Genomic DNA, 11,546 nt, shown 5'->3' on the forward strand with positions numbered 1-11,546 from the left:
AACTCTTCTGATGCTCCACAGTGTGGCTTTAACTCTTGTGATGTTTCGCAGTGTGGCTTTAACTCTTCGGATGCTCCACAGTGTGGCTTTAACTCTTCTGATGCTCCGCACTGTGGCTTTAACTCTTGTGATGTTTCGCAGTGTGGCTTTAACTCTTCGGATGCTCCACAGTGTGGCTTTAACTCTTCTGATGCTCCGCAGTGTGGCTTTAACTCTTCTGATGCTCCGCAGTGTGGCTTTAACTCTTCGGATGCTCCACAGTGTGGCTTTAACTCTTCTGATGCTCCGCAGTGTGGCTTTAACTCTTCTGATGCTCCACAGTGTGGCTTTACTCATGTTTCTCATGTTCTGCGTTTTTTTTTATTTTTCTCACAAATTAAACTCGCAAATGTTCTCCCTCTTCTTCTCGTTCTTCTTCTGAAGCGCATTAATCGTCAGGCTTTTACTCCAATACACTAGGTGGCAGCAAACAGCGAGTTTTTTCATCTGACTCAAAACAAAAATGGAAGAATAAAATGCGCGCATGCGCATATTTGTAAAGTCAATAGCGGGCTCGCGGGCAAAATTCAAAACACAGAGAGACAAATGGAGCTCATAACAGCACTGCGCTTTCTCCGATTACACGACATATCTGAAGGTAAAGATAACCATGATGTTGATGTGCGTATTAAACCAGGAGATACGTGCTGCTACTTTTACTGATTGTTATGACCAGGAGGCGAACAGAAACCAGGAAAAACAAATGGTCGCATATGACAGAACTATGCCCTAAGATCATAGAGAATCATAAAGGGCCATTTATAAACTACTTGTATTATATTATGAGACATCAGTAGAATACAGTGACAGTGGATGTACTGCTTATGCTTTGCACATGAATTGTTGGGGTGTGTGTGCTTCCAGACTGGGTCAATGCAGTCTGGGACCTGGAGTTCACTGAAAGGAAGGCGTTTGATGATCCAATAGAAGAGGATCTGGCAGCCACTGACCCCAGAGCCTTTAGAGAGCTGTACCGGAGTCTACTGGCATTTACTCAGAAGGATGCCAAATCTACGGAACAGGTAAGTTATGTCCCCTTGAATAAAAAGTTGTAATTTTTCTCAGGTATGCAGTAGAAGCTTTTAAAACTTTAGTGACTTCAAAACATCAAAGAAATCAAGAATACCAGAATGTGTGAGTTACATTGAAAATTAGAGCATACTTCAATCTAAACGTAAATTCCATGGTTTAAAGTAAACATATTATTTAATGCTTTGGATTTCAGATGAACGCACAAAGTCTAAATTTGAATATGCTATAGAGTTCAATTTTCACAACTTGGAGAAAGTCTGCAGACCTCACTGGACTCCTCATGTCATGTTGCAGAGTGTGTGGGCGCTGCTGCTGGAGAATGGCATCTCGGTGAAGACTCTTGTGGCAGCTCTGTCCTTCTTCGTCTTTAGCGGAAAGTTGAAAACAGCCGGTGTCCAGCAGAGGGTCAATGCTCTACAGGCTGCCTCCCTGTATCTGACGCTCCTCGGACTGCCAGGTAATTCTGCTGTTCGATTGAGGCTTGATTTATCGCTCTGCTTCAGCGTCGGCTTGCCTAATGATTAGTTAGTTAAAGGTTGGCCCTGAAATGCCTGGAGATTCTGTTGCAGCAAGTGTGTTAGTGTTGATGTGTTGGTGTATCCTTGAAGAAGCCAAGCGAACGTCTGATTCTGGCAAACTGTTGCTTGTTACTAATCGATGGATTGCTGATACATTACCACCAGGAAGCATTGCCAACAAGGTTTTCCATGAAGTCTTTTTGGACGCCTGCTCAGACATGACCTCACACTGCTGGCCTCAGGACACAGGGAAGAAACGCAAAAAAGAACCACCCAAATGCTCCCAGGCTGAAGGGAAAAGGTCCAAACCTCACCGTAAGGACACACAAGAGGTACATTCCCCTACTGGCACTCAATAGGCATTTAGAACAGCGCTGTTCGCAGCTGATCTTACCCAGTTTCTACAGTTCCACATTGCATTCTCAAATATAAAAGCAACATGACGCATTTTGTATTGTTGTCATTGTTATATCGTAGGTTTGTTGTATATATCCTTTTGTAAAAAGTGGAACGTTTTCTCAGGATTTGGATGAGGAAGATGAGGAGGAAGAGGATGCAGCAGATCATTTTTCTGGTCAGGATTTGGTTGTGATTAGAGCTGCTGTGGTTCAGTTGATTGAGAGCCTCCTCAGGCTCCTACAACTGTTTCCTCTCAAAGATCGAGCACAAAGCGCTAATAACTGCACCCAGGTCAGAATGAACATCAAAAAAATATTACCATTGCATTGTATAAAGTCTGTTCTATCTAAATTCCCTCTTCTTTTATGCAGATTTTCATTAAGCTGCTGTACTTTGAGCCCGTCAATGGAGTGATCAACTTTGCAGAACAGTAAGTCCTTGACAATAAATAAGAAATGGCAAGAAAATTGTGCTAATGCCATTATCTCCACAGAAATATCAGTAAAATGAAGAGTGTACCTGAGATGGCCTTCCACGGCCTGAAGCTTCTTTGTTCCCCGAAACACGGAGACCAGAAACAAGTCAGTACAATCTCTGTGCCGGTCAATAAAGATTACAGAATGAGGAGCCGTAATGCAGGAACTGCATTACAGTTTTCTATGGAACAGGGGGGACCGTGGTAGAAAACCACTCTGCTGTGCCGTGTTGTTCTAAACTCCGTTAAAGCTGATATGCACAGATCCTCCTTTTAATCCTGACTTATTACCCAACACTAGCCCAAATGGTTTATCACCATTTTATGAGGTGTAATATCTTATATTGGTGGATGTAGTTATTAATCTATGATGAAGTCTGCATGTAGGTGCTTTATTATAATAAGTTGTGATGAGTGAGTGAATAAAGTGCTTTTGTGCAGTCCTTGCAGCGTGTGTTCCACCGCCTGCTCTATGTGATCCTGATGATGAACAAGACCAGCAGCAGGAAGCCTACACTCCTGATGGTCAGCCAGAGTGTTCTGGCCATCCGCAATCAAGCCATACATTTTATCTGGTACCCGCCATGTTTTGTTGCTACACATGAATGATCTTGGTTAGAAAACCAATACTTGGGAAACCGAATTTCATGTTTTTTTGTTCTCTTCCAGTCATATAGTGAAGGAGCAGGAAGAGTTGGCTTTGTCATTTTTACGAATACTCCTGCAGCACATCTGCTTTCAGGCAAGTGCCAAAGTAAATGTGCTTGTAGTATTAGTGGTCTGGATTAACATGCCTGTATTGTTGCAGATGGTGGAGAAAGGTGAATACCGCAGTCATGGAGCACAGGCCGTGGGGATGCTCACTGAACACATGTCCAATACATGCTACGCCTGCTTTATCCAGTGGCTGTCTAACTTCTCTCAACACTCTAAGGCAAAGCTCGACTTTAAAACCACTAAAAGAAATATTAATTGCGTAAAAGTTTCATGTTGTTTTTCAATATTGTAAATAGGAAATATGTAGAATGTGTGTTATTCACCTGATATTTTATCTCTTTCAAATGAGTGACCAAATATTTTTCAATCTCCAATGCTGATATTAGTTATACATTTTTATCTGAATTTTGTGCAATATATTTTAATATACAGGTGGTGTCATGGTGTTGGAATAGTGTGGTCATACTCCAAAATATAAGTAACAAGTAAAAGAATGAGATTTTAAAATGCACAATATCAAGCTAGTAATCACTCTAAAGTATCTTTATGCTGTAGCCGTGTGATGAGCGGTACTTACCAGTTGTGACCCAGCATCAAAAGGAGTGGCTCTGACTTTTTTTTTTTTTTTGTGTGTGAATGTAACCCTTTGTTGCTGCCTGCTTGCTACAAACGGGGCAGATTTTGTGCATATTTGACACGTATGATACTAATCATCTCTAACGGCCCTAAAATCGTGTGCATTGCAGATGGTGGGTCGCCTGTTTTCGGTGGATGTGGTTATGGTGCTCCTGGAGCAGCCTGAGAGGAGTCCAGAGGACTGTGACCCTCAGCTTGTGGGTTTCCTCTCTCAAAAGTACCTGATCCAGGATGTTCTGTTCGCTCGGAGGATGGACGAGTCTCCTACTGTGCAGGGCCACGTGCTCTCCTGCCTGGCCCAGTGTCTGGATCTGCCCTCGATGAACGCCACCAGAGCTGTGCAGGGCCTCTTCACCACAGGTGAGAATGCACACAGTCACTTGTTCAATGTAGTTCTACATCTAGCACTATTGGAGTTTAAACATCCACTGACTTTGCGCCTTTTCAGCTGTGAGCCAGTCAGAATTTGAAGCTCACACAACAGAAGGTGAGCTCCATCTTTCATATACTGTACCAAAAAGCTGTTTTACAACCCCTGTCCAGTTTGTAATTCTGAGCCATTGTTATGTAATCAGTTATGTTCACGATGTTACTGCAACAAAAAGTCACATGGAACTGATGGCATTGGTGTTACTGGCATGATTATAATATACATGTTTATATTTATGCTGGCATTTCAGGCAATGCAAGCTCACATAACACTCAAAAGACTTTCCGCACCCTGCCCTTCCGGACTGTGGAGCTCAGTAACGCTGACGTCTCCGTTTGTGAAGGTATGGCATACCATAGCAAACAAGTGCTGCCGATTGTTATCTCAATATATTCTATCTCTTCAATAAAGGAAAAGTGAATTTGACACATCTTCTCCAGCGTGTGAAAGACTCTAAAACAAACGTGAGAAAGTCAGCATTACAGGTAAACCCCAATTCTTTGTCTTGTAAGTCTTGCCTAATAACACTCATGCACTGCTCAGACAATTTCAACTTTATTCTTTTTAACGTGTTATATAACATCAGGTCATTTAAGGCTCTGTAATGTGGATCTGAGGGGTTTACAATTTTCTGCATCTTAAAATTGGATCTACTTTAAAGTTTTCTAGTTTCTTTAAGTAGCTCTTAAATATGTTTGCATCATCAGGCTCTGGTGGGACTGTTGAAGCACAATGTGGTCCCATCGACCTGGGACAACCTGAGTTTGCTGTCTGCTCGCTGTAGAGACCCAGCCGTGTCTGTGAGGAAGAAGGCTCTGCAGTGTGTCGGGGACCTGCTGTCTGTGAGTCTCCACTGCATGTCTATTACAAACCTCCAGCCCTGATCCTCTGTATTATGTGTTAAAGATGGTTTTATAAATAATGCATGCTCTCCGATTTAACTGTGCACTGTACACAGGGTTTCTGTGAGGCATTAACCTCTTACCCCCCATGCACATTTTCTCCAATTTGGCTTTACCCAAATCTACAAAAATGTGATGAAATCGCAAGAAAAATATGCTGGAAAGTAAAGCTGAACTGGAGAACATGCACACAGTTAAGAGGTTAAAGAGTATTAAAAGTCATTGAATTAATTGAGCTTAAATCAAAAGTCATAAAAGCATTAAATTAGATTCAAACTGGCATTAAATCTCAATTTATAGGAAAATGATAACATTGTGCAACAGTTTTCCGTTTTGTCCAATTCTCTTTCCTCTGTTGTTGAAATGTTTGTAAATCTCTGCATTTGTGGCATTAACATATAGTATTTGGACATTAAAATGGCATTAAAAAGCATAAGCCTGTATAAACCCTGTGTACAGTATGTCGTGTGTTACGCTCAGCAGTGACTAGTTAAGATTGTTCATTGCATGTATTACACTTATATATGTGATGTATCTGGCCCAGGTGAAGTCTGGCTGCAGCGATGTGCAGAAGGCGTGGCTGCAGGGTGTGCTGCCAGCGGTGATGGACTCTGAGAGCTCCGTACAGGAGAAGGCTCTGGGCGCACTCGATGAGGTGCTGCTGAGTCAGATCAAAGTCTACTCAGACAAAGGTTTTCTTGACAACAACCAGAGACTGGCCTGGGACCTACTGCACCGTCTCTGCCATGATTGCAGAAGCCTCAGGTGGGACCACATAACGGCCGTATTTTCAGTTTTTCACTTTTATTAGTAAATGTAAAGTTTTATGTTGACATTGTATTGTTGCAGCCGATATTTCAACCAAGCGTTCACCACATGGTCCAAGCAAAACAGATTCACTCCGGCGTTTGTCCAGATACTCATCTCACACACAGATGCCCCTCATGCTGCAGGGGCTTGGTTACTTCTGTCCAAAGTGGCCACTTCATCCCCTAAACTGCCCTTTGGGAAGATTCTGGACGCCTGGGACGACATGATGAACAAGTCAGTGCTCTCTATATACATATACATAAACTGACGGAGGTTTGAGAATAACACCGTTTTTTTCTCTGTCAGCTGGCAGCAAGTGAACACAGCAACTCTCTGCAATGTCCTGTGTGTGATTGGAGACATCGCTCCACATTTGAACCTGGACACACGGGAGCGGATCATCAGTGAGTGCATGTTCTACAGGAGCATTCTGTTACTGTGCATCTGGACTGACTCACTCTGAACTTGTTTGCAGGTGACCTGATGTCGCAGCTGAAGACCTTTTCTCTATCTCTGGATGTCATCAGTGCTGCTGTGGAAGCCCTGTTCCAGTACGGCCGATCTGAGGACATCAAGCAAACCCAGGTGGAACATGATATTTAACATTTAGATTTAAAATGGTAAATATTTATCACAAAAAAAAACCACAACAGAAAAATTAAGCCATCAGGATCCCATTTATAAACGTAGAACTAAACAAAGATGTAAAGATGTTTTTCAACAACTACATCTATATATATATACTGTATATATATATAATACTGCAATATTTCAATTAGTAAAAAGTGATTTGAACATTAAACAAACAGCTGTATATATAAATTGAATCAAAGTGGTCTTGTCAGTAAGTTATATGTAATAATGTGTTTTTTAAATTTAATTTTGTTCCTCCAGGCTTTTCTGAACGAGCACTGTGGAGAGCTGGTGTCTCTCTGTGAGTCTTATCTGGCCTCCATCGTTCTCAATGAGAAAGGATCTCAAAACCTGGATGAGGCCCTAATGGTGAGCGCTCAGTAGCCACAAACTGTACACTTTGTCCTCATAGAATCTGTTACTAGTCAAACTATTCGTACATAATGGTAACTAGTCATTACAAAATGTAGCTTCATAGTTTGCGCATGACTGTGAAAAAATGTAAATTTGCCTGTGTTGTGAATGGTTCCAGGTGAAATACCTCCACACCCTGGGCGTGGCTTCGCTCAACTGTCCGGCAAAGATTGGCAAAAGGACTGTCCTTCTGGTAGAGTCTGTCCTCACCACCAACTCTGACAAACTGGCAGGTAAAGACCATTGATTATTTCCGTGGTGCTTCTCTTTTGTTGAAAATTAATTCTGTGGACTATGAATGTGAAGATGACGTCATAAGCTTCTCATATGTAGTTGTGCATGTCATAGACTGGAATTGACTTCTTGACACTTTCTAGATGCCCAAGAAGATTTGCCTGGCTCTTTTCCTTTGTCCCAGTTCAAAGCAAATTCTTTCTCGACTAAAATCAGAGCCCATGGAGTCCTTACTCTCGGTGAGTATTTTCAATACAGTGCTGTGAATACACTTCACTTCTGTCATAATTCAAGGCATAATTAGTGGAGGGCATTTGCCTGTGGACAGCATACTTGAATGGTGTGATTTTGTTGTCTCTGGCTGCTGTGTAGGTAAACTGTGCCTGCAGCACGATGAGCTGCTGCAGAAGTACCTGCCGGTGTTTGCCCGGGAGCTGCAGGAGGGCACTGAGGTGCCTGTCAGGAACAACGTTGTGGTTCTAATGTGTGACCTGTGTGTGCGTTACACAAATGCTGTGGATCATTACATCCCCAACATCTCATCCCGTCTGCGTGACAACAGCGCCACCATAAGGGAGAACACGCTCATCATGCTGACTAACCTGCTACAGGTAATGTACTGGACTAGAATGATGGTGAAATAGAGACTGTGCTTTCACCCGTATCCCCTGTATCTGAGCCAAGAATAAACTACTTATCTATTTTTGGGGTGTTTTATAATCATTTTTCCTATTGTATCTTTTTTGTATCTCATTCTGTTCATCGTGGGATTCCTCATACTTCACTAAGTGTGTCTTTACCGTCTGCTTGTGTTTTGTAGGAAGAATATGTCAAGTGGAAAGGCTCTCTGTTTTTCCGGTTTATTACTGTGTTGGTTGACCCAGTCCCTGCCATTTCCAGGTAATAAACTATATATAAACTCTATTGAATATTTCAATCTCGTAAAATTAACCTGTTGTCACATTTTGCTTCTTGTTGTAGCCTGTGCGAATACTGCCTGCTTCACCTGCTGCTCAAGAAGAACCCAGAAATGTTAAGCCAACATTTCATTGAGTGCATTTTCCATTTCAACTCCTACACCCAGCACAAGTCCTACAACAAATTCCCTCAAAGTGACAAGTAAAAAGAATTGCACAACTTGCCAAGTGTTGTTTATGTTCTGCTGTTTGTTTGTAACTAATAAGACGTGTTTGTGTTCCAGAGAGATGGACAGCTTCTCTTTGAAAGGGCCTCAGCATCGAGAGAAACGTTTCAGAATTTATCGTTTCTTGTTGGAACACTTCACTGACGCCCAGCGCTTCAACATCACAAACAAAATCAACCTGAGTGTGTTGGGTAGGTGCTTATAAACAATACTAATTTTATTATATTTATTTCACCCTTTTAATTCCTTTGGGGCTGTCAGTGTTGTCCTTGTAATATAACAAACCAATATTTTTTAGCCGTAGAGCAATAGACAGATGGAAACTGGAATGAAAAGGATTAGCCATGTACTTGTAAAATGATGACGGAGAACGAAAATCAAAAGAAGTAAATGGAATGTACAGAATGAGTACAAATCGTATCAATCTAAGAGTCAAGACCCCCAGGGGTGTCCAACGCATTTTGGGTCGTGGGCCAAAATCCAGCTCCCACGTCGCTGGAGTTGCGGGGCACATGTAACGTAAACAGGAAAATACTAATGAGAAAACATTTCAATAAATTAATCATAATAATGACCATTGACGAGCTACATAGTAATCCTTATTAATTCACTTCACACTTGGTGATGGTAATCTACTATTGTAGCCACAGACGCCCCAGGGCCCATTGACCATTTACCACGTGGCTATAATGTGCCCTCTAGTGGTTGGAGTGAGCCTTCCGGTTATTTCTTTAAAAATGTATAGCTCCGCACAGGAATGGGCGAGAGATACTTCAGGAATGTATGCTCAATGGGCCTTGTGTTTGACACACATGCCATACATGCTACTTTACTAAGAAATGCTTTTTCCGTCAGCGTGCTTTGCGGATCAGGAGCTGCCTCTGGATGCAGATGGAGCAGACATTCTGTCAGAGACTTTCAATGTCCTGAGCCTGAAGGAGATGAAACTGCAGGCCATGAAGTCCTCGGGCGCAGCACCAGCAGATGAGCCTGAGGAGGAGAACATGATCATGGCCAAAGCTGTTCTGGAGGCAGCACAAAAAAAAGTTGTCTCTCAGGTCAGTCCTCTTTTCCCGGTTGCCTGCATCGGTGTTTGTTAGAAAAGACATAGACTTTTTCATGTTTTGATGTTCAGGTCCAGAAGAAGGCATTCATTGAGAACACGGTCCCCCTGATCATCAGCCTGAAGCACCTGCTGGAGCAGAAGCGCTCTGCTGTACTCAAGGACCTTATGGCCTATTTACAGGTAACATTGTGCACCTGCAGCCCCTTCTACTCAAAAGCTCAGAGCCTGGACGGCCTCAGAATAACACTGAACATAACCCTTGAAAACCCTGTCAATTTAGAAGGAATTTATTGGAATATTTTCCTTCCAAAGCCCAACATAAAAGGACATTTTGGGTCCAATGGTGATCAATATTATGATGTTTGTGTAGATTAAGAGTTAAAATGTTATATTCTACAAAAACAAACATGTCCACAATTGTTCATAAAAGCCATATTGGCCAGGCGTCTGTCATTGGTGTCATGTATTTTCTGTTGTGTTCAGGTTACAATGCATGACTACAGGAATGAGGTGAAGGTGTTCTTTGCTGGAGATGAGCAGCTGGCAACAGAAGTAGAGTTTGCTCTGAAGGAGGCTGAAAAAAGGAAGGAGATGGAGGAAAGGATGGAGAACTGCAGCATCCAACCAGCCCCAGAGAACACCCCCACAGCACAGGTAAGATCACCCCGCCACAGCTGGCAGCAATAAACAAGAGACAAGGCAATACTGTATATTGATCTCACTTGTTACAGGCAAACATTTCATTCATTTATAAAGTCTTATGTAATTTGATTTTGTTGCAGAGTGTTGCCCCTTGTTCTCCTGCCAGGCCTGTACCTCCTCTGTCCCTCAACTTTGCCACCCCTCAGCCTCCTCGACCAAACCCACTATCCACCAGACTCACCCTCACGGACAGGTATTGTTAACAATCGAGAATAAAATTTAAAGTTTTGAATCAGGAGGACAGTGCAGTGCAGAAAAAGCTCCCTGGAGCAGTCTCCCGCTTTTTTAGGGGTCATAGACATAGATAAACTGGGATGTTTGGGGATGCACTTACAGGAAGGTTATTTTACAACAGTACGAACTGTGCAACCCTAACTCCCCTAGACTAACACTTGGTGTGTAATTGCAGACGCCAGAATACTGTCTTGAGAGAGGAGAACCAACACCGATATAATCTGGAGAAAACGGGTATTAATACAAACATTGGTCTAATACAAGATGATGAAATGTTTAACTTAAGGTTTTATCTTACAGTTATCACTAAAGGAGTGGTGGATGCAAGAGCCATCAGCACACCCAAGGGTATAGTACTTCTCTCTCTCACATGTTTCACCTATTAACTCGTAAAGTCAAGACTCGAAGCACATACAGTACCAAAACACCTATGAACCAAACCATAGCACAAAAACTGAGTTCTGTATTTTAACTTGCCGTCTCTGTGTTCACCGCTCACCCAGATGTCATGGTGAATCTGACTTTTGATGAAGGTGTCAGCGCCATCCTCAGTGACAGAAGCGAGAGTAAGTCTGAACATGGTCGTATAATAAACTGGTCTCCACTGGCTGACGATCTGGTCTTGACCCTCTGTGACGTGTTTCAGGTCCCATGGGAGACGTCAGTGTACTGCATGTCCGGCCCAGAGAGCAAAGGTAGAACCAGAATCAACATCTAACCAACAAATAATAGGACTGATCGATGTAGACAAGATGGACCTTTATTAAACCTCCATTGAACATACAAATTCAATCTTACTCTAAACTCCTGAGAATGGCCTCAGTTGAGATTGAAATTTGATTTTGTACACAGCTCTCAAGTTTCCCCTGTCCTGAATAAGACACTAAAACATGAGGGCCCAATGGTTCTGTTCTGGCAGCTAAAGTGTGCATTAACATGTAATTTGATACATTTTGATTACTTTAAATGCCTTTACAGGGACTCTGTCTGCATTGTCTTGTCATTATCATTTTGACTGACCTTTTTGGATTTGTTTCCAGAGCGCCAGGGCTGAGGCAGTGGAATGTGCAGTCCCCGCTCCGGAAAAAGGCTCCTCAGATTTAACGCCCATATTTTTTATTATTTTTAAATATCACTATTCACGTCGTACAGAAGTCCTAT

General features: G+C 42.3%; 1 protein-coding gene across 1 annotated transcript; it reads left to right on the forward strand.

The window, feature by feature from the left end:
- Positions 1-531: 531 nt before the first annotated feature.
- ncapd3 (non-SMC condensin II complex, subunit D3) lies at positions 532-11,489 on the forward strand (the record flags this gene model as incomplete). The annotated part of the gene is made up of 35 exons (XM_079559390.1): positions 532-637; positions 904-1,061; positions 1,366-1,528; positions 1,755-1,921; positions 2,112-2,279; positions 2,360-2,418; positions 2,482-2,569; positions 2,905-3,038; positions 3,133-3,205; positions 3,272-3,397; positions 3,927-4,176; positions 4,265-4,303; positions 4,497-4,589; positions 4,658-4,731; positions 4,954-5,088; positions 5,693-5,913; positions 5,998-6,192; positions 6,265-6,362; positions 6,434-6,543; positions 6,853-6,960; positions 7,124-7,238; positions 7,383-7,478; positions 7,612-7,850; positions 8,060-8,139; positions 8,221-8,358; positions 8,441-8,574; positions 9,239-9,441; positions 9,519-9,629; positions 9,933-10,103; positions 10,232-10,344; positions 10,561-10,619; positions 10,686-10,733; positions 10,889-10,951; positions 11,032-11,080; positions 11,426-11,489. The coding sequence occupies exons 1-35, from the start codon at positions 586-588 to the stop codon at positions 11,487-11,489; spliced, it is 4,194 nt and encodes a 1,397-aa protein (XP_079415516.1). The 5' UTR covers positions 532-585.
- Positions 11,490-11,546: the final 57 nt, after the last annotated feature.

The sequence above is a fragment of the Gobius niger genome (assembly GCF_951799975.1).
Source record: "Gobius niger genome assembly, chromosome: 7".
In the NCBI taxonomy this organism is placed as follows: Eukaryota; Metazoa; Chordata; class Actinopteri; order Gobiiformes; family Gobiidae; genus Gobius; species Gobius niger.